Raw genomic sequence first — 23,880 nt, forward strand, 5'->3', positions numbered from 1 at the left:
GGATTGATTCAGTGACTGGGATAATTGGGATGGGAGTGTCAGAGACAGTGCGACTGGCACAGGACAGAGCGGAGTTTAGGGCTGTTGTACATAGGGTCACTATGAGTCGCAGGCGACTTGACGGCACATAACAACAACACAATTACCTGTTTGGAAAAAAAAAAGTTTTTATTTTAAAAGATCTTATCCTTGAGAGAATATGTATTTTATCGACTCATGTACTGGAGTCTACAGAACAATTAGCATTTGACTCATAGCTAAGCTATATTAAATATTGAAGCAAAAGGCGACAAGGTAAAACCAAATTCTAGGAAAGACCAATAAAAATGTAATTATTTAGAGAAGAGAATTTTAAAATACTCTTTTGAATTGGGTTTGAGATCTACCAAAGGTTGTCTATGCTTAGAACACCATTTTGTTTTTGTTATCTAATTATTATCCAAACGTGTGCTGAAAATAAATACAACATGAAAAATTGAATTGGAACAATGTGATAAATATGTCAGGGTTTAGAATGTGACACTGGCAGGCAGCAAATGGGGACTTTCCTTTCCACTTGGGAAGGGTGAGACTTAATAGACTTGAAGTTTGATGTACAAATATGATGTTATCAAGTGATATTATTGGGTACCCCCAAGAACTCTCTGAATGACAGAGGTATTCTCCTAAGTATCAGGTATATTTAAAAAAGAAACGTAGTATGTTGTTGCATACCACCTGGCTGATACTGACTCATAGAGACTACAGAGGACAGAGCAGAACTGCCGCATGGTGTTTCCAGGTCTGTAAACTTGACTGAAGCAGATTGTCACATCTTTGTCCTTGGAGGTATGAGCTGCTGGTCGTTCATCACTAGGACTCCTTAAATTTAATATATACAGTGTGTGTTAGTGCTATGTTGTAATTTCTGAATGTCATTTACTTACAGAATTGGTGAAACCGCTGGATAAACGCTATAGCGTTCATAGTAAGTCAGCTGTGGAAAATATTGCAGCAAATACATTTGTTTAAGTCTCTGTACTTTATGTATAACAGTAGATAATATATCATTCTAAATTAATTTCCCTTTCTTGTTTTTCAGTTTTAGAAAGAGCATTTTCACTACATAAAACACATTCGGTAAAGGATATGGAAAGTACTTTTCAGTTGGTGAAAAATATTATACCTCCTCTAACTACCAAAAAGCACAAAGGACAAGATGGAAGAATAGGCATAGTTGGCGGCTGTCAAGAGTAAGTCACCAGTGTGTAATGTTAGTGCTTAACGTCCCTGCCTGCTATCTATTGTTGTGTGTATATACATGTGTGTCTGTGTTATGCATTTATCTGTCTATCTGACTGGACCTACCCCTCGTCTATGTACTTCTCTAGTCTGATCACAGTGTTCATTTCTAAACATGTCATTGTTATGTGCCATCAAGTCAGAACCGTCTCATAGCTGACCCTCCAGCAGGTTTTTTTACGGGCTGTAAATCACACAGGAAGTGATTGCTCATCTTTCTCCCATGAAGCAGCTGGTGGATTCGAGCTCCTTACCACTAGGCCACCAGAGCTACATTTCTATATATAGTCTGATGTTATGACAATATTTTTCAGCAGTCACCCTTCTAATTTAAAAGTCCAGGATGCATTGAATAACTGCTGGATAATTGAATAACACTGGCATGTGTCATTGCTATGTTTTGCCAGAGGCAAGGTGATTCGTGGGGAGTTGCACTGACAACCTAAAGATGGTGGTGATTTCTGTCACCTTGGGTTTCTCCCCGCTCTGTGAGTTAATATTCTCCTGCTTCATCTTTGAAACTTGAAAGTCATGTTTTAGTTCCTTTTTTATTAAAAGTCTTTTATTCTTGCATTTGCAGGAAATCTTTACTTAAAACCTTTTATTGTATTCCCCCCCTTAACTCTGTAGTCAGTTCTCCATTTCTGCACCCCATTCTTTTTAAGCATACTGTTGTACTTCTCTGACTGCTCCTGACTTTGTCATGCCCAGCTGTTAAGGCCTCTCCAGTCTGGGTAATGGAAGACAAACATTTCCACTTTTGTAGAAGCAACATCTTTCAAAATGTTTTCACTTGGGTACCAGAGGCTGTCTTTGCTGGAGGATTACTGACTTCTCCTTCACAGGCCTGTGGAGCCCCTCTCCTGGGCCTGGTTTCACTCTCATTGGGTCTTCACCTGGGGCTGAGGGGAAGCAAAGACCCATCCTAATCTCTTGTTCAGGAATCCCAGACCCTGCCTAGATGTGTCCAATGGAGTTGTCCTCTTCCCCCAAGAAAGAGTTGAAGTCAAAGATGTCATTTGTCAAATCCCTCCCTCCTTTCTTGTATTTTGGGAAGATTTAGGGCTATAGTACTTTAAAGTGCAATTATCTGATTTAAGATATACCTATTAGCTTTAGATACTAACCTCTAAAACCAGAAATATCTTTAATCTGATTATAAAAGTACTGTCTCCTTGTTTAGGGAGATCTGGTGGCTTAGTGGTGAAGAGTTGTGCTGCCAGCCCAAAAGGACACACGTGGTTCGAATCTCCCAGCTGCTTTGGGAGAAAGAGGAGCGGTCTCCTCCCCTGCGATGGCTGCCTCTAAAATCTCCACGGAGGGTCAGCATTGAGTCGATTCTTGCACAACAGTACACAACAACAACAACAATCTGCTTTTTTATTTTATTTTATTTTATTATTTTGTGTATGTGTACTGTCAAATCAGATCTGACTGGTACAGGAGATTGTCCCTCCTTCCTCGGCAGAGCATCTGGTGGTTTCGAACAGTTCGCCTCTGGGATTGCAGTGCAGCTTCTTGCCACTAGGCCCCTCAGTCTGCTTATTTTAAGAAATTCACACTCAGTTTTTTCATTAGTGAAGTGAAAATGTTTGCTTACTGTTAATGAAGTGAAAATAAAAAAGAAGTACATACAGTGAAAGCACTACAATATTCCTCATGAGAATGATACATTATTGACATTTTGATAGCCTCCCAGACTTTTCTGTGCTTGTAAAGTTTTTTTCACTTAATGCTGTATTGTGGAAGTTTTTCCATGTTAATTCAAATAAATCTATTTTTTATAAATGAATGTATAGTATTTACTGTAAATAAAGGCAATAGTGTATTCAGCTAATTATTGATAGGCAATCAAGTTACTTCTTTTTTGTTATTATTAGTATTGTTACCAGTACAACTGTGTATATACCTGCCCATATATTGCATTTTGTACATATCCAATTATTTCTGAAAGATTAATTCCTGAATTCTTACTGGATCAAAATACATTTTAAATATTGATAAACACTGCCAACTGCCCTCCCCTTAAATTACACTCTGTTGTCACCAACAATGTTCAAGAACACCTGTTCCTCTAAAGCCTTGAAAATTCAAAATATTATTAAACTGGGAGTCCAGTAGACGAAACCATTTTTCATTATTTTAATGCCTTTCTTTTATCACTTGTCCTTGATCTTAACATTGTGGTGTCTGGCTGTGTGTCTGGCATGGATGCATGTCCTGACCCTCCTTTTGCTACCCTGACACTCTTTCTTGCAGCTCAGAGAGGTCACATCTGTAAAGTATGTGTTCGCTTCCTTCTTCACTGTGCTCAGAGGTCTTCTTAACTAATTGTATTACTGGTTGGAATTAAGAAGTACAGTCATTCAATTAGTTTTAGTAACTGTGTTCTGTATTTGAATGACATTAAAAATTAAGTTACAGGAATTCTGGAAGTGGGGGGGGGAATGTTTATAGACTCCTGTCATTTGTCCCAAGGAGCCCCCTGATCCCCAATACAAGATGATTCCTGCTCACTGTTAAGTTTTGAGAACTGTCTCCTGTCTCATCTGAGATGGTATCTATTCCTCTGATTTCTTTGAACTTCAAACCACCTCCAAGCGTGGTAAATTCTCATTATCTTTTTCAGCTCTTTTGTTGGAATGTACAGTTACATGAAACCAGAAAGGTTTTATAGAAAAGGTTCTCTTTTCTGGTACTCTTTTATGTTTGGTGAATATATATGTTGTTAGATGCCAAGGAGCAGAGGCCGACTACTAGTGACCTTCTAAACAACAGTTCAAAACCGTCTTCTATCCTGCACTGTCCTCACAATCTTCAAGTTCATTGCAGCTACTGAGCATTTCTTGAGCACCCGCAGAGTGCTGTATACTGTGCTGTCTGTGTCATGCCCATGTTTTGTCTATGATAAACCTGGGATACTTGCCCTATTCACAGAAACCTTAAGACTCTCAACGTCTTGTTTTTAGGTACACTGGAGCCCCATATTTTGCAGCAATCTCAGCTCTCAAAGTGGTATGTCTATTTAAAACTTCTCAGTAAGGATTTTTCTAGTAAAGGGTTAGATAGTTTACCTAGGATTAATGCAAATACTTTCTGATAGGAAGATTTGATGGGATGATGTAATAAATGTCACTGGTTCATTTTAATTAATGGTATAAAACAAAAAGTATATGAATGATTGAATGAAAAGCAATAAAATTTCTTTTAAAATTTTTTCTGATAGAAATATAAATAACAGCCTAGGGTAACCTTAGAAAAATCTTTAACTCAAAAAAAAGAAAGAAAATCTTTAACTCCATGCTGACTTATTGTCTGGTTAGGATGAGAATAACTTGAAATCCATTTTTCTTTTAAATAAAATTTGTTAAGGTGCGTTTTACTTTGTATTTTATGGGTAATAAGGAATAATTTTTATTATATACTTTGATATAATTGTTCATATATATTGTTAAATTGTATGTGATCCTTCATACATATTATGTTTATACAATCTTTCATTTACGTTGTGTTTTATTCATGTATATTGTGGTTCCCCCCCAGAATCATTAGTAACTACATTTGTGAAAGTGTGTAAGCAGCCACTTCATGCCTCATTCCTTAATATCCCCATTTCAGATAGCCAATTTCTGATTTGCCCATCCTTATCACACCAAGACTCTGAGGGAACAAGCATCTTCTTTATTGCTGTAGAAACTTCTATTCATTTTGGAAATTTTGAGCATCTATATCCACAAGCAAAATCTAGAATATGGAATAATTTTTTAATCATTGGATGTTACTTACTGGGAAATGCCTTATGTCTGACCCGGCAGTTTCAGTGTTTGATGTTCGCCCCTTGTGCCTCCTTTCTCAGGGTGCGGATCTGTCCCACGTGTTCTGTACCAAGGAGGCCGCACCTGTGATTAAGTCGTACAGCCCGGAGCTGATTGTGCACCCCATCCTGTGAGTGTAAACACATGTGGTGTGTTCTTTACCTGACGCAGTTCTTCTCAGGGATGTAGAGTTTACACTAATAAACCAAGTCTTGATGCAGAGTTTGTAGGTAGGTGCTATCAGAAGAAATAAGGAAGCTGCTGTTAACTCTTTGTTCTGTGCCAAACAAAGATATTTGAATGAAACAACATGGGAATAGATTTGAAACGCCAAGGTTCTGTGTCAGGGACTGTTCCTTCCTTGGTCTACATGCTGGTGGCTGTTTCCACAATGTACCCTTGTGGCCTGTTGGACATGACTGGATTCCTTGGACCAGGAGAGCCTAGGTGCCTTTGTCAGAGGGCCCTGATGTTACAGTGGTCAAGGGCTCTGCTTACTAGGCAAACTGAGCTGTAGTGGGTAAGAAGCTGCACTGCCAGCCCAAAGGTACAAGGATCAAATCCATCAGCTGCTCCATGCAAGAAGGATGGGTAGTCTCCTGTGCAATTTACTGCCTCTGAAAACCCACCGGAGGGTCAACCAAAATCCAGCTCCAACTAGATGGCATATAACAATTAGCCAAGAGCTTGGTTGGTGGGATTCTCTAACAGCTCCATGAGAGGAAAGATCTGGGATCAGCTCCTATGGAGATCATGGTCTAAGAAACCCTCTCAGTCAGTTCTCTTCTGTCATATGAAATCACTATGAGTTGGAGTTAACGCAGCAACATACAACAGCATCATATAGGTGGATAGTTTTGCTTATTATAGAAAAATAGGGATCTGTAAGCAAAAAAGGAGCTCTGATGGCATGGTCTGTAGTATGTGATACTAACCAAACACCTACAGATCTCCAGCTGTTTGAATTCACCAAGTGTCTCTGTGGGAGAAAGATAGGAAGTCTCCTCTGCTAAGATTTATTATTTCAAAAACCAAGTGGAAGTGGCTATGATTTGGACAGTGAATGAGTGATCAGGCAAATAATAAGTTAACTCATTCATTCAACAGCTATTTACGTGCAGTCACTGTGCTAGGTCCCATGGAGATCCTTGAGCCAAGCAAATTCTCTGCATCTGTGGAGCTTAGCCCTCGAGCCGCACTGTCCATGAGAACTTCCTGTGAGGATGACACACTCTCTGTTGCCAATATATGAGACTAGTGAGCGCTTGAAAGATGCGTAGTGTGAGTCAAGAACAGAATTTTTAATTTTAATCCAATTTAAGTAGCTACCAGTGATTAACGTTCACTCTAACAGCACTGCTTGAGAAAAACAGACTGTATATACTGTGTTGAATGGCAGTGAGAATCGTGGATAAAAAGTAATCCATGAAAGAGGTTAGGGGGTGCTACATGATCTATGTGTGTATATCATGAATTTAAATTCATGGAAGGCCAGGGGGAGCTTCATGTAAAAAGCCATGAAGAAAATGAGGGAGAGAAGCCTGGTGGCAGTTAACCATCTGGAAAAAGAAGGTGCATTACAAAGTGAATTGAGGGAGGGAAAAGAAGGGGGAGGGGAGAAAACTGCATCAACGAATAAATGAAAACCCAGCCTTTCTTGCTGCCCTGTTAAACTTTGCCACTGTTACTGGAGTGAGATGGTACTTCATTGTGTTTTGATTTGCATCTCTCTTATTGATTTTGAGCATTTCTTCATGTGTCTGTCATTTGAATATCTTCCTCTGTGCAAGTTCTTTCCATGTCTTTTGCCTATTTTGTAATTGGGTTATCAGTCTTTTTCTTGTGGAGGCCCAAGAGTATTCTTTTGACTTCCGTTATGAGACTCTTGTCTGAGATGATATTACCAAATGTTTGTTCCCAGTCTGTAGGTTTTCTTTTTACCCTGTTGGAAAAAGTTTTTGATGCATACAAGGATTTAATCTTTAGAAGGTCCCATGCATCAATTTCATCCTCTTCAGATTGTGCATTTCTTGCTATATTTGGCAGTCTCTTTAAACCTTGGACTAGCACCTCTAAGCTTGATTCCAGTTTGTCTCTTATGAACTTTATGGTTTTGGCCTTTACTCCTAGGTCTCTGATCCAGCTTGTTGATTTTTGTATGGAGGGACTGGAGAGCATTATGTTGCATGAACTAACTTAGTCCCACAAGGACAAATATTGTTTAAACCCATTATTGTAGAATGAGTATAAGGATCCAAGAGGGGGAGGGTGGAAGCAGAGAGATGAGGATGTGTAGGGGGAGGGAAGGATTAATCATGGGTTGTACAATTTGATGGTGGGGCTGGCGAGGGAAATTGGAAGAATCTGTTTTGGAAAACAATGTATTCAAATTTTGTAAATTAATATGATAAAAAACAAAACCCCCAACTTATCTGTAAATTTTTTATTATGATCACAATTAAGAAAAAAGAGTGAGGAATGGAATTGGAGATGGGGTGAAATTTTACACATTACTTTTAAGCTGACATTATTTAAATAAGCCTTCTGGTCATAGTAAATGCTCAGTATAGTTTGCTTGAGTGTGAAGAAGTCAAAGGAGCAGGAAAAAAACCTCAAGGTTCCAGCTTCAGCGGTATTATGGTTGAATGTATCCTAACCCCTAAAATAGTAATTTAGCCTTGTTTAGAGAAATGGACATTTTTTTTCATATGTTGTCAACTAAATTATTAAAGTCATTTTGAGTAAATACAAACCAAACCCACTATTGTCCAGTCCTATAGGACAGAGTAGAACTTCCCCAGAGGATTTCCCAAATTATAAATCTTTACAAAAGCAAATCTTTCTCCTTCAGTGTGGCTGGTGGGCTTGAACTGATGACCTTTTTAGGTTAGCATCATTGCACTCTATGGAGTGTACCATAAAAGCTCCTTCCTTTTCTTTTTGCAGCCAAGCACTTAGCCACTGCTCCACCAGATCAGGGTGGTGATTCTAATCTCTTCTGAGTGGTATTGCTGAAAAGCGCAGATGCAAAAGCAGAGACTTGGGGAAGAAAACATGTCAGGGCCTTTCTACCAGGTGAGCAACTCCAAGAAGTGCCTGAAGCTCAGAAGGAACTGAGAGAGAAATGAGGGAACCTTCCATGGGTGGACATCACCTGATGGTGACGCCCTGAATCCACATGTCTTCAGAACTGTGAGAACAAATAGCTTTTCTTTAAAGCCTTCCGATTTTGATCTTTTGTTAGTGGCAGGCCTGGGAAACTAAGAAAAGGGCTGAAAGGCGGAGTTACTTGCTAGTTGATCTAGGGAGCTTTGGTGGCGAAGTCTTTAGGGATTTGTGCTGCTTACCCAAATGCTGTGCCTCTCTAAGTGGTTCAAATCCACTAGTGTATCTGAGGGAGGAAAGGTGGCATCCTCATTCTGTGTAATTTACATCCTTAGAAACCCACTGGAGGGTCAGCTGTGAGACAGTTCTGACTTGATAGCAGTGAATCGGAGGGATCTCAATACTATGAATTTGCAGGATCTCCATGCTTCCCCCTAGCATTCTGAGCAGCCATTCCTTAAGAGATCAAAGCAGCTGTTTTCAGAGTCTTTTCCAGCCATTTCTGATGCTGTAAAAATTCAAAGTATGCTTTGCATGCTGATGAGTCTGTCCATAGAAGAGACTTTTCATTTCAGTGGACCCTAAAATCAACCAAGTATGAAAGGCAGATCTTGTCAGGAAAGCATGCCAGCTGTACAACAGATTGTCTTAATGATTAGCAGGGCATTACAGGTTGTCACTAATCTTGTGGGAGAATTATGTGACAGAAATGTGCCAGAAATAAATCTTGTACTTAGCCAGTTCTGTTGAACGGCCCAGGAAGCTGGATGCTGATGCTGATTCTGTGCTCAATCAGAGAGTTTTAATACCTAAAGAGCACACGTCTTTTGGCAAGTCAAATTACTGGCCCGCTGCTAGCAAAGTGTGTATCTTTGCAGATAAGACCTAGCCCCATTTTCATCTTTCACTGGGGGAAAAGAACAACCTTCTTTGATTTACCCAGTACTGATTGAGTATGATTAGGTGCAGAAGACTTTTAGAGAGCGGTTGACCAAGTGGTACTCTCAGCCTGTTCTGTGTATGCACTGACATCATATCCCTAAATTGGTCAGATTTTTTTAAGTCTGTCTGCTCAAGAACGTTTTATCCTTAGATTGGGAGTAGAATGCGCAGCTGTTGATTTCTGGACTGTATTAAATCTCCAGACTTTTAAGCCATGCTTGATGGTTGTTGCTCTTGTTCAGTACCATCGAATAGGAACCGACCCAGAGCTGACACTCCAGCGAGCTTTCAGAGGCAGTAAATTGCACAGGAGGAGATTGACCATCCATCTCCCACAGAGGAGCTGGTGGATTCAAACCACCTGCCTTTGGGATTGTGGCACACCTTCTTACCACTACACCACCAGAGCTCCCCCAAATCAAGATGAAATTGTTTTTTTGGTATTTGTTATTTGGGGAAACTGATGAAGAACAGTTGCTGGTGAGATGGAGAAGACAAGGCAGGACTTGTGGTCATGCTTTGTAGCCATCATCACTGTAGGGAGCATGCTGTCCTTTAAACACAGGGGCCCGTGTTGTCCAGGTTATTTCTACGTTCTTTCCGCTGGTGTGAGGTCGGTCATGTTCTCTCTTCTTTCCTTATGAGATCATTAGTCACAATAAACAAGTGGCTTAGTTTTCTGAGCCTGCCTTAACAATGTACCACAGTGTAAGTGGTTTCAAACAACAAAAAATATCTACTCTTGTTTTTCTAGAAGCTAGTTGAAAGTCGAGTTCCATAGGGTCAGGTTCCCTTCACGGTTGCGAGGGGAGACCCCCTCCCTTTGCTTTCCAGATTCTGGTGGTTCCTGGCAATCTGTGACTTATGGTAACACCACCCCTGTCTCTGCCTCTTAGCTTCACATTAACCTTCTATATGTGCTCCTGTATGTTCTCTTTTTATAAGCTGAACAATTATTCATTGAATTTAGATTCTTAACTAATTATAAATGCAAATATTCTTTTTCTAGATAAGTCAAAGTCTATGTTCCTGACTTAACTTGGATTTTTGGGTTATAGCTTCAACTTATACCGAGCAATTCTGGTGGCCTACTGGTGAGAAACTGTGTTGTAATCCTGAAGGCACGTGGTTCAAATCTACCAGCTGCTTTGTAGGAGAAGGATGAGTAATCTCTCCTGTGATTAAACTGCCTCTAAAAATCAGAGAGTCAGCTCTGGGTCAATTCTGACTCAGTGGTACATGATAACAACAACAACAACAACAACAGAGGGTAAGGAGTTATGCTGTCAGCCCAAAGGTGGTTTGTTCTAATCCACCAGCTATTTCACTGGGAAAAAATTGGAAAGTGTCTGTGCAGTTTACAGCCCCTGAAAACCTGCTGGAGGGTCAGCTATGAGTTGATTCTGACTTGACAGCACATAACAACAATAACAGCTCATCCCACTCGGGGAACCCTGGTAGTGTATAGGCCACAGCATGTTGTGCTGCAAGTCTCCAGTGGTTCAGGTCCACTAGGGGTTCCACTAGCTGCTTCCCGGGAGACGGTGGGCAGGCTTCTTTCATGGTGCCTTGCAGCCTTTGGAAGCCTGATGGAGGGTCACTGTGAGTTAGAACCAACTTTGTGGCAGGGAGTTTGAGCTTTTGATTCCACCTTGTACAGAAACCGTTCCATTGGCACTGAGTTGATTCCATCTTCTTGTGATTCTAGAAGACAGAGTAGAACCTGCCTCATTTCCGAGACTGTAATACTTATAGGACCAGACTGTCACATCTTTCTTGTGCTAAGTGGCTGGTAGATTTGGACCAATAACCTTTTAGTTAACAGCTAAGCACTAGAATTCCCCAATATTCAGTAGTTTACAGTAATACATTTATACAAGATTATTGTTTTTCTGTTGAGAAGTATTAATGGGAGCTCTGGTGGCTTAATGGTAAGTTGTGCTGCCAACCTGAAGGCACTCAGTTCAAATCCACCAGTTGCTGTGCATGAGAAAGATCAGCAGTCTCCTCTCATGCCTCTGAAAACCCACTGGAGGGGTCAGTTCTGAATGGATGATACATAACAACAGATACATAACAACAGTAATAGAAATGTTACACAGTGGAGTGCCTGGCACTTAGTGGGAAACCAAATGCTGAATGAGAGTTTTTAAATTAATAAATACAACAGAAATTAAACAAAGAAAAATATATGACTTTTCATAATGGTGATTGATGATTCTTTTGTCTTCTGCATATGCCTTTGCTTATACCTCATCCTGTTTTTATCTGTAGCAAAAAATTAATCTACTTATTTAACCAGTATTAGGTATGTAATAGGAACTCTGATGGTCAAGCGGTATGGAGTTGCCTTGGCAACCCAGAGGTATACAGTTCAAATCCACTAGTTACTCCATGAGAGAAAGAGGGGCAGTCACCACCCGTGTGTTTTAAAGTCTTTGAAAATGTGCTGGAAATCAGTTATGAAGTGGTTCTGACTTGGCAGCAATGAATAAGTTAAGTCCTTTGATGATTTCATTTCTGAGATCTGTGGTTCCTTAGTCACTGTATTAAAATACTGATCTCTTTGCAAAGAGAACAAAATCATCATTAGGTAATCCCACATGAGAAAGAGAATGCCACTTCTGATTTCATTTTAATTCTTTCTCCAACCTGATTTGAGAAGTAGTGTTTTGCAGCTTTTGCACAACTTGACAAGGCTTGCTGTTCCCTGCCTGCTGCCTTGAAAACCATAGGCCCTCAAATATGTGTCATGTGGATTTGAATTAAGACTAGCTTTGTCCTGTATTAGAATTGATCTGCATTCGCTGTGCGAGTGAAGAGATGAAGGCACCAGCTTTAGAGTAAAAATTGCTGTGGATAATTAAAGATGCTAATCAGCACGGGCATTTTGAATGGTGAAAGCTCACCTTTGAGGTGACTGTGTATGTCATCCCAGCAGGGAGGGATTAATTAGCTTCATGAATAATCTCACAGTTTAAATTGAGGAAGCTAATTGTTCGTTTAGGTAAATGCTGCTTCTTTGAAAGAGTAACATTTGAACAGCCACTGTTTCCTCAAGCTCTACTAAAGACAGAAGTCTGACCCCATCACATTGTGACAGGTATCTCAGTACCTGCTCTGTGCCAAGGTGTGTGCAGGCCTGATCTCAAAGACGGCTCGACACATGCTTGCAACTGAATGTGGTAAGGACTGGAGAGGCTGTGATGGGGATACTTGTAGGATGCCATCCAGTGGAGACTCACACAGTAGAGAAAGTCTCCTAAAAGTTCCAAAGGCACGCATGGTTCGAATCCACCAGCTGCTCCATGGGGAAGGGTGAGCAATCTCCTGTGTGATTTACCACCTCTGAAAACCCTCTGGAGGTTCCGCAATGGATCTCAGCCACACACAACAATGGCAGCAACAAAGAGAACAAAGACATCTTGGATTGTCCCAGATGAGAAGGGTAGTGACTCTGCTGAGTCCCTGAGTGATGCACATGGCTAATGGCCAGATGCTAACTGCAAGGCTGTAGGTTCAAGTCCACCCAGAGGCTCCTTGGAAGAAAAGCCTGTTGATCAACTTAAAAAAACGTCACTGACATCCCTACGGAACACAGTTCTCTTCTGAAACACTTGGAATCAACACAAGTTCTTAATTATTTGATGTCAGCCAGTAACGATTAGCAGATAGGCGTGTGTGCCCTTAGTGGTGGGAGGGCTTCTGCTGTTGTGATTTATCGGCTGGACTGAGAAGACCACTGCAGCATCACTGTCATTCAGTTACTTCTCTTCATTGCGCTGAAAACTTGTGCAGGGCAGCCCCTTAGATCTTGTTCATTGTGTAGAATTTAGATGTTCCGTATGGATGTTGTTGTTGTTGTTATGTGCCATCGAGTTGCTTGTGACTCATATTGGCCTTATGTACAATAGCCCTGAAACCTGCTCTATCTTGTGCCAACTTAACTGTCCCTGACACACAGACCCTCATTACCTTAGTCGCTGAGTCAGTCCGTATGGATAGTCAGTTAAATTTCAGCGAACCTGGCTTATGCCCAGACAAGATTTTACAGGTGGTGGTTGGCTGAAGCTCAGGTGAGAAGTGGACAGTGAGACTCATATTCTGACTGTTTAAAACTCTTTTAATTGCTGACCCTTCATGCCTTTGTTACTATTACTGGTTGGTGACTTTGCCAGATGTCCTGCTTTTCCAAATCCCACTTATTACTCTTATTCTCTAGGTAGAGTGATTTCAACAACAAGTCGACATTGGAAAAGTCCAGTCTTGAGATTTTTATGTATTCTCAAACCAAAATTAGTGGTTTGACTTAGATTTTCATATCATAAAATGCAGTAAAGTTAAACTGAGAAACCTCGGTAGCCTAGTGGTAAGAAGCTGCACAGCAATCCCAAAGGCACCCCTAGTTCACATCTAACAGCTTCTCTGTGGGAGAAGAATAAGCAGTATCCTCCCATGTGATTTACTGTCTCTGAAAACCCTCTGGAGGGTCAGCCATGGGCCAGTTTCAACTTGACAGCATATAGCAGCAACAACAGGTGGCCCCATAGGGCTTTCATGAGGTTAACTAGTAAAAGAATAGTTGCTGTTGTATGTCATTGAGCTGGAACTAAACCATAGCTGGTCCTCAAGCAGGTTTTCAGAGGCATTAAATCCAACGGAGGAGATTGCCCATCTGTCTTCTGTGGAGCAACTGGTGGATTTAAACCATTTGCTTTTGTGTGGGCAGACACCAGCTTTAGGCCTACACTGCCCTGTGTAGTTTGATAGTAGCCTCAAAGATCTTGTGTTTGTCGGCTATTTAAAACAGTCCTACTCTAAATTGAAATGGGTCATGGATGTCAAATGGGAGAAAGACATCAAAGTCTACTTCTGCAAAGATTTACAGCTTTGGGAACTCTATGAGATAGTTCTTCTCTGACCTGGGGGGTTGCAGTCTGTTTGAGGGCAATAAATTTTTTTTGGTGTTTTGTAGGTATAAATTCCATAATTTGGAATAAGTATGAAAAAAGAGAGGTCTGGTGATGTAAAGTGTAGGGAGCAGTGCTGCTAACCCAAAGGCAGGCAGTTTGAATCCACCAGCTGCCCCATAGGAGAAAAATGGGCTATAACTTCTGCAGTTTACAGCCTCTGAAAACTCTGAAGCTTGGCTGCGTGTCTCATCTGAGTTTATGACAATGAGTTAGAATTTGGGTTTGAAATATGAAAAAGAAATAAAAGAACTTATGAGTTTTTTAAAAAAATATTAGTTATATGTTGAAATGAAAATGTTTTGAGTGGACTGGCTGATATAACAATATGTCCTTAAAATTAATTTCACCTTTCTTTTCCCTTCTTTAAAATGTGCTTACGCTTCACATACTTTGGGCATGTTGCCAGGAAGGGCTATTCCTTGGAGAAGGACATGATGCGGGGAAGGGTGAAGGGTCAGTGAAGGAGAGGAAGACCCTCAGCTAGCTAGATTGACATTGTGACTGCTGCATTGGGCTGTTGTGTGTCAGGAAATGTGAGGATGGCGCAGAATAGAATAGGGTTCAGATCTTTTGTTCATAGGGTCGCTATGAGTTGTTCTTGACTTGACAACACCTAACAACAACAACTAGAAAATTTATAATCATTTTTGAAACACCTGTTTCTATTGGACAGTGTTGTTCTAGCCCACGGTCAGCAGACTAGGGCCTGCAGGCCAAATCTGTCACTGCCTCATTTTGTAAATGAGTGTTATTGGAACATAGCCATACACATTTGTTTATGGATTATCTCTGGCTGCTACTTGTGACAGACTGTGTGGCTTGTAAAGTCTAAATACTTACTTTTTGGTCCTTTAGAGACAAACCTGTTCTGCCTTCTGCCCTGGCTCATGGGCACCTGACCTGTGCTCAGTGGCCCCTTGTGGTTCTGCAGTTTCTCAAGAGTGTCAGTGAATAGATAAGATATTGACAGACAACTCCCGCAGATAAGAGGTCTTCTTTTTAAAATATGTGCAGATGTTGGAACAACACCTGTTTGTGCTGATAAATTCATAGCCCTTTGTGTCAGATACTTCATCAAACCATCAGTTTTAATGTGCACATGACCATGTTAGGTGAGGGAGTGAGATCGGCATTCTTAAAGCGCGTGTCATCCTGGAGTTAACTAGTTGAGCATACTAACGGACAGTGATAAGGAGAGTGGAGGTGTGGCTCTTGGGGTAATGAGCAAGTGGCTGTCACCCTTTGAATGGTCCAGCAAACCCTACTCACTCATCAATTCTGCTGCATTGCTATGAATTTAACATTCATCTGTCCTTGACCTTTCTAAAACCAGGATACTTGCTTCTCCTTGGCTCTGTGTTGCTCACTTCATGCTTTGTTCAGCTTTCTCTGTGTCTTCAGCTCTGAACAGAATGCACCATCAGCTCTTAAACGGTGACTGCAGAGCACAGAGGGAAACACATCAGAGTTGGCCTTCTGGCGGTTTCTCAGCTCATTATTTCTTGGGAAGGTTTCTGCAAGCTCTAGGCTTGGTCTCCTCTAAAGACTTTTGTGGGACTTTTTCCCTTCAAAGCCTTATCCTGTGAGTTCATCTTCTGTTTACCTTGCTTTGAAGTAATACTTGTTTAACAGATTTACTGAAACGTGTCTTTAGTACTTATGGAACTTATGCTCAGCTGCTACTGAAAAGCGTTCGAATCCACTAACTGTGTCACGAGAGATGGAATAGACAGGCTGCTTATGTGAAGTTCCAGCCTTGGAAACCTGTGTGCAGTTCTTCTCCATCACGTGGAGTTGCTAGGAGTCAGAATAGACGTGGTGGTGATGGATTTGGGACTTTTTTTTATTTATTACTAATTTCAATGAAAATTTGTATAGACTTTGGATTTCCCTCCATTCATTGTTGCACTTTTCTCCCTCCCCCCCCCCCCAGTACACTCTCTCTTTGAAAAGTAAAAGAAAAATTCTTTCATTGTTTTACAATCCCTCCCCCCAGGTCCACTCCACTATGCAGCCTTCACTCTGGACTCCTGTCATGACAAAAATACCTAATCACATATCCCTTTTAAACAGTTTTCTCCCTCATCTGTTTCAATGCAGTATACATTATTTAACGGATTTGGGACTTAAGAGTCAGGATTCCTTTTCATGGTAGCTGTGTTCAGATATGTGATCTCGAGTCCTTTGGAAGGGAGTTGTTGAGTGTCCCAAGTTCAGAGCCCAGAAGATTGTTCCTTCAGCTTAGAATATTTTTGTCTCAGTAGTCACTTCATATCTATGTTAATCTGACTTTGATATCATGTTCTCTGATATTCTCAGATAGAGTTGGTTATCTACACAAGGCTCTTGTTTTCTGGTCCACTGTTTGTATAACATGAGTGAAGTATAACAGGTCTCATGATTATTCTTCTCTGTGTTTTTTGTGTTAGACCTTGAACCTCGTGAGAAATGGGAAGTCTGCCTTCTTTAATTTTGGACCCTAGCGTCTAACATGGTCTCACACGTTTGCCTCAACTTACTGCTTTAAGTTGAGTTTTAAGTATGAGTTGAAACCGACTCATAGTCGACCATCCAGTCGGTTTCTAAGGCTGTAAATTGCATGGGAGGAGATTTTCTCCTGCAGAGCAGCTGGTGATTTCGAACCACATACCACAGCTCTTTACTTCCTGGTCACCAGACTACCCTTAGGCACTAAAAATTGAATGACTGAAGATATGTTGTGAAGGCAGACTCAAGAGAAACACAGATAAATGACAGCTATTTGTATTAAGTATTTAATCACAGGTGAGAGGTCTCACAAGACTAGAATAAAAGAAATTTAAAAAATTACATTCATGTTCTTGGGTAGAGGGAGTCATCAGGTTCACTACCTGGATCTTTTTATTTTAATAACTGTGAGACCCATGAAATGAGATGGTAAATAGGAAGCTGTTAGGAACGAATTTCTCAGCTCATCCTTGTGGAGTTGGAACCAACTCATAGTTGAGCATTCTTTGAGTTGCTGGGGCTATAAATCATGTGGAGAGGGTTTAACCAGTCTGCTCCATGGAGGCCAGGATTCTGAAGCTTCGTCTGACACACTTTGGACATGTTGCAAGGAGGGACAGGTCCTTGGAGAAGGACATCATGCTTGGGAGGGTGGCGGGACAGCACAGGAGAGGAAGACCCTCAATGAGATGGATTGATTCAGTGACTGGGGTAATGGGGGTAGTTGTGTCAGAAACAGTGCGATTGGCACAGGATAGAGCAGGGTTTAGGGCTATTATATATAGGTTTGCTATAAGCCTCAGGTGACTCGTCAGCACATAACAACTCAACCACAAATTGTGTAGGAGGAGACTGCCTGTCGTTCTCTGAGGAGATGCTGGTAGATTTGAAAAGTCAGCGAAGCTTTCTGCGTTTGAGTTGTTTCATTTCTTTTCACACATGAAAAAATATTAATCAAGTTAGTTTTTTGGGTTATTTCTTTGTTACATTTAGTGTGGGAAGCCGTTAATACATGTATAATTTGTGTCTTATATATATTCACATAAACCATGAGTTTGTCATGAACCTAATGGGTTGATTTTCGAGGGCAGAGATAGGTTAAAATTACCTCTGATTCTTAATCCAGTTTGTTTTAAATGTTGAAAACAAGACATCAGAGCTGAAACGTTAAAAAGATACTCTGATCTCTGAAGACTAAGGAGACATGGCAGGATCGGATCCTGGGATAGCAGAAGAACATTAATAGTAAGACCAGTGAAATCTGAATAAAGTCTGTATTTTCTGATATTGTTCCAATGTGAATGTTGTAGTTTTGACAGTGGGGATGTGGTTATGTAAGATGCCATTATTAGAAAAAGCTGAGAGCAAGATATTATATGAACTTTAGGTTCTGTTTTTGCAACTTCTGAGCAAAGTTGAAAATACTTTCAAAATAGGACGTTTTTAAAACAAACAAGTAAATGAAAAACTTAAGTCAACTAAATCTGCCTGGTCTTTTCCTTTTTAAGGGACAGTCCCGATGCTGTTCGTGATGTGGAAACGTGGTTGCCCAGATTGCACACCCTTGTCATTGGACCTGGCTTAGGCAGAGATGACATTCTTCTAGACAATGTCAAGGTAATGAATATAGTTATTACAGAATTTGTATGTCTCATGCACAAGTCTGAGGTCTCTTGAATCTGAGCAGAAATCTTTTTATTGTATTTTCCAGGCATAAATGACATTCTGTTCAGTCTTCTGCATGCCTCTTTATTGATTAATTAAAATAGTTAAAAGTCTGTTTAGGGGATTGAGCGGTAACGAGGCATGAAAATAGAGAACTGCACTTCAAAGTAAAAGACAAAAATGATACTGAATGAGTGAATCCTTTTCACTTTTGAAGCACTAGCTTATTCAAACTTAATAGTTCTGGAAAGTAAATGTGGAATTTCTCAGCTTTTGTAATGGCTGTCGCTGGTGTATACACTTTGGATCTGATGCAATCAGAGGTTCAGGGATCATAGTTGAGCAGTAGACAGAAGTTGGAGTCAAAGGCTCAACTTCATCTCCCATGTACTCCTAGGCTTCCTTTGGATCTGCAGCCCCTCCAGATCCCCCTTCCATCCCTTGTAAGCCAGGCAAATACATCTGTCTGGGGATTAATTAAGGGAGCTCTAGTGACCTAATGGATAAGGAATTGCATTGCCAACCCAAAGGCAGGCAATTCGAATCCACCAGCTGCTCTGTGAGATAAAGATGGACCATCTCCTCATTGTGACTTGGTGCCTCTGAAAATCTGCTGGAGGGTCAGCTGTGAGTCAGTTCCAACTTGGTGGCAAGGAGTTGAGTTTTAAGATGATTCACAAAGTAATTGTGATATTGCAGGTAAAGCACTCATACCCTAAGCCAAAGATCAACAGTTTGAACCCGTCAGTCATTCAGAGAAAGATGAACTAGTGTGCCTCTCTAAAACTTTATAGCCCCGAGACCCTGACCAGTTCTCTTATCTTTTTTTTTAATATTAATAAATTTTTAATGAATGTTGTTTTGTCTTTCAATTCCATTGTCCATCAATATCAACACAGTTCTTCCAAAGCTAATATACAAGATTACTCTTCAAGAGAACCCTTGTTCCACTACTGTTCCTTCAATATAGATTTCTGGAGGTCACCGCATGCTTCTGTGCAATACTGCCACTGGACACAGAGCTGTCACACTTTGTTTCCATTAGGCTGCATGCTGATATGCTTGTTCTCTCCTACTATTTCTCCCTATTAGTCACTCACTTCAGGGTCATTTTAGGATGCCAGTACTTTCTGCTTCTTCATTTCAGTGACCCTTTATGATGAATGAGTTGATATCCTAGTAATTCCAAAGTATAGATCTATGGAATTAGGACATGCCAACATCTAAGGAATAAAAATAAAAGTTAACTGTTAGATAGATCATGGATACTTCTAAAAATTATCTGTATTGTAGTTTCTTCTCACAGATACAATAAATATTTCTGTGAGTAAAACAAAACCACACAGTTGGCTCTATGAGGCATTTCCAACGACATGAGCCTATAGGCACATCCCCATCGGGATAGACCTCAAACAGTTCTCTTATAGAGAGGGGTATTATAAGTCAGAATTAACTTGACAGGGAGCAGGTGTAACTTTGGTGATTTTCCAGACTAACAGTGGACTAGGAAGAAAGTCTTGTTTCTGAAAATCAGCTAGTGAAAACCCTGTGGGTTACAATTAGATCTCCAAGTGCTCATTTCACTACAGGATATATGAGTTTGCCACGAATTGAAACCTGACTTCATGACAGCCAAAAAACACCACCACTTAAGCCAAAAAGCGATGGTGAGCATGACTGAGTGAATGCACATGAACTCCTAAGACAGTGTCTGCCTGTGTCATGCTCTGTGAGATTCAGAGTCGTACTGAATATCACCATTATCATGATTGTCATCTTGCGCCTCTGTCATAATTGTTAGTTGACTTAGCTTGTTGTTGTTGTAGAGTTGAGTACGACTCACAGTGACTCTGTGAACATCAGATCTGCACCCTGCCTGTCCTGTGCCATTCTCATCACCTCTGCCTCACTAGAGCCCTCTGTTAGGGTCACTGCGTCAGTCCATCTTGTCGAGGATCTTCCTTCACTGACCCTCCACTTTTCCAGCATCATGTCTTTCTCCAAGGGCTGGCCCCTGCCAACATCACGGCCACAGCATGTAAGCTGACATTTCACCATCCTTTCTGCGAAGGAGCATCCTGGCAACACTCTTTCCAAGATATAGTTGTCCTTGAATATGCTCTCAAATCTTAAGGTTTGGAAGGTGAAAAATATCCCTAGGGCTGAACACAACCTGGAGGAAAGGTCACAACCAGAATGGAAGGAGAAGGACTGCAGTTAAGAGAAAGAACTATAACAAAGAATGGCTGTTTTTAGTTCCACTCTTGAGTTTAATAAAACACAACTCAAAAAACTCAAGCTCATTGCTGTCAAGTTGGAACTCAGTCATAGTGGACTCTCCATTGGGTTTCCAAGGTTGTAAATCCCATGAGGGGAGAGTTCATGGTTTTTTTTTTTTCTCCTGGTAGCTGTCAGTGGATTTCAACTGCCTGACAGGAGTGTCCTTTGGGTGGGAAGCCCAATTCCCTATGGACTAGTTATGAGAGAGAAACAAACTGTGAGTATGGCTGTTGTCAGCTCAGCTCTTGCCTTTTGAGTAAAATTGAACAAAAATTCAAATGCTGTTTTTATAAGGTGTGGCTTTCTTAGCCATCATATTGGTAAAGAAGGGAGCCCTGCTGGCCTAATGGCAAAAAGCTGTGCTGCAGCACTGAAGGCATGCAGTTAGAATCCACAAGCTGCTCTGTGGGAGAAGGATAGATAGTCTTTTCCCCTGCCATTAACTGCCTCTGAAAACCCACTGGAGGGCCAGCTATGGGTTGGTTTCAACTCGACGGTATACAACAACATTGGTAAAGAACATTGTGAGACATGGGGATAAAAGATTAAAACGTATTTGTCTTACCAGAATTTAATGAAGAAATTAATTTTAAGGGTATTTTCTCTGTCTTCCAGGTTCGGCTCTTCTGGTGAAAGTTAGGTTTTAAGGCTAATTTTGGTTATATGTCTATCTACTTGACAATTACCACTGGCAAGAAGCAGTAGCCATGATAAGTGATCGGGATTGGGATGAATTGCGATGGAACAGTCTGTATTTTTACTTTCAACTTGAGAGTGGACCCATTTATGAGTGCTCTTTCAGCAAGGTGGATGGAGTTGTGCCCAAGAGCATGGATCCTCATTCAGGGAACTTTGGATGATTTACTGTGGATGCTAAAGCATTAACCTCCCTTCTGTGTGTCTTCCACGTCTTACATTTTTGTCTACTGAAAATTCTCAAGATAAAGAAAGGAGCTCAGTGCCTGGGCCTGGCAGACAGTGACAAGAAAGTCAGCCCCACTTTAGCATGTGGGGAGTGCTGGAAGATTAGAGCTGTTAGGAGCAGAATGCCTGTGTGTTTCAGGAGGAGTTGACAGTCCAATTCTGCACTGAGAAGCTGTGATAATAGGAGAGCTGGTGGTAGAAGGGGTTAGCTATTCATTCTTTTTAAAAAGAGCTGGGAGAATAGTGAGTGATTAATGAGCCAGCAGTTGTGCATTTAGGATAAATAATCTGAGAGGCAATCAAATACAATTTGAAAGTAACTCTAGATGACACATCGTGCAAATTAGAGGCATTTAGGATTCTACTGGTTTTGAAGGGACGTGAAATTAGCTTGGTGAGTGCAAGTCGTTTGTCAGGTGGTGCCATTCAGATCTTTGGAAATTTTAACCACTTGCTGTAAAGTAGAAGTTAATAATAGTTTAGGAGTGATGGATCCTTGGATTCATCCGAGGGGGGAGAGTGTTTCTCACTGGGGCGTCCCCATCTGTAAACAGCATGTCTGGATCATGTGGCTGCTCCGTTCTGTCCTGCACTTTGCATCCTGAGGTTGCTTGAATGCATTAGTTGTTCGCTGCACAGTAGGGTCTGCGCTTGTGCAGGTCACAGGAGATCGCAGCAGTGGTAATTATGCCACTTCACTAGATGGTTTATCTTTGGAAATAGAGCCAAATGAGGGCTTCCTGCCAGAACAGAGCACAGAGTCCTTGGAGCCTTATGAAGATCTGTTTCTTGACCTTTTATGATCTGCATTTTAGAGCACAGGGACACATCCTCTGAGCCCAGCCTGCTATCTGCATCCCTTCATGCCCTGATTGACCTTGACCCTAGAATCTTGGCAGACACATCTTGCTTAAGTATTTTGGAGATTTGTAAATGCCATCAGTGTAGCTAAGTTTGAACTCTGGTGGCCTCGTAAGGAGTTGCACTGCCAGCTCAAAAGCAGGCAGTTCAAGTCCACCAGCTGCCTGATGGGAAGAAGGTAGCCAGCTTCCTCTTGTGTGAAAATGTTCTGGAGGGCCATCTGTGGGTCAGTTCTGACTTGAAAGCACTTAACACCAGCAACAAAGCAACTCCAAATCCAGGCTGGTGCTTCTGCAGTGGAAACACACAATGGAAATCCAGTAGGCAGTTCCTTATTGACTGTGCCACCCACTGGTGCAACCAAGATAGGGAGGCATTGCAGATGGACCACAGCTTGCTTCATTAGAGTGTGTTCTGAACACAACATTGCAAATAGGACCCTCTTGGTTACAGCTATCATCTGTTGATCAAAGGCAGACCCCAACTTTGATCCTGGCCTACTGCTCTCTTTACTAAGACTATCAGGCAGATACTGGGCAGCCCATCCCAAAAGTCACCTGTCCTAGAAGTACTGCTTCTGCAAGGTGCTGACTTTTAAGTAGTGTCTGGGTTTGTTAAACTGAAGAGCTTCTATTATGTTAAGAATTTGGTCCTTGTGCTTTAATCAAAGACGACCTGGATATTTCTAAGGATTTGCAATATAGATGATTCATTCCTCAACAAAAGATTCCATTCAGAGAAAATTCAAGGTCAGCCATTGCAGTTAATTAGAAATGTAGAACTTAGTTTGCAATTACTCTTTAAGAGAATGGGGACATTAATTGCTTGGATTTTAGCACAATTCCTTCATAAACAAATTTTCTCTTTTGGGATAAGTATGTGTGATAAGCCCCGGAGACCATTGGCCCGGGAACAACTGTTAGCTGAAGACAGGTCATGGAACTTCTCTGACCATGGATTTCCTCACTTGTGTTGCTTACTAAAAGATATCTTGGTGAACCAGTGAGTGGTTCAGTGCTCAGCGGTTCAAACCCACCAGTGGCTTTGTGGAAGAACCTGGTGATCTGTTCTGTCAAAAGTTGTTATGTGCTGTCAAGATGGAATCTACTCATAGCTGACCTTCCAGCAGGTTTTCAGAGGCTGTATATGAATTTTGTATGCAAACCAATATTAGATAAAAATGTAAAGAAATTACTGTAGCAATGTAAAAACACATTGATGTACTTAATAAGGGATCAAAGGTTAATTTAAGGGTAGAGCTGTTTAAGGCTCATTGCCCTGAGTTTAAGTTCACAATAAACACTTTTTATAATGTTGTAGTTGTTATGTGCCGTCGAGTCGTTTGCGACTCATAGAGACCCGATGCACAACAGCCCTAACCCTGATCTATCCTGCGCCAACCGCACTGCCTCTGACACACCCATCCCAATTACCCCAGTCATCGAATCAATCCATTTCATAGAGGGTCTTCCCCTCCTGCGCTGTCCCTCCACCCTCCCAAGCATGATGTCCCTCTCCAAGGACCCATCCCTCCTGGCAACATGTCC

The 23,880-nt window shown here is 41.1% G+C and overlaps 1 protein-coding gene across 1 annotated transcript in view; it reads left to right on the forward strand.

Annotated features, from left to right (window-relative positions):
* CARKD (carbohydrate kinase domain containing) overlaps positions 1–23,880 on the forward strand; it is a 54,457-nt gene that overhangs the window by 10,388 nt on the left and 20,189 nt on the right. Inside the window, exons 3-6 of the mRNA XM_006883952.1 lie at positions 1,082–1,232; positions 4,251–4,296; positions 5,138–5,226; positions 18,112–18,220. Of these exons, the coding sequence (XP_006884014.1) occupies positions 1,082–1,232; positions 4,251–4,296; positions 5,138–5,226; positions 18,112–18,220 (395 nt within the window). The remainder of the gene's footprint in view (positions 1–1,081; positions 1,233–4,250; positions 4,297–5,137; positions 5,227–18,111; positions 18,221–23,880) is intronic.

This window comes from Elephantulus edwardii, unplaced genomic scaffold (assembly GCF_000299155.1).
Source record: "Elephantulus edwardii isolate Elephantulus edwardi_28Jun2011 unplaced genomic scaffold, EleEdw1.0 scaffold00030, whole genome shotgun sequence".
Lineage (NCBI taxonomy): Eukaryota > Metazoa > Chordata > Mammalia > Macroscelidea > Macroscelididae > Elephantulus > Elephantulus edwardii.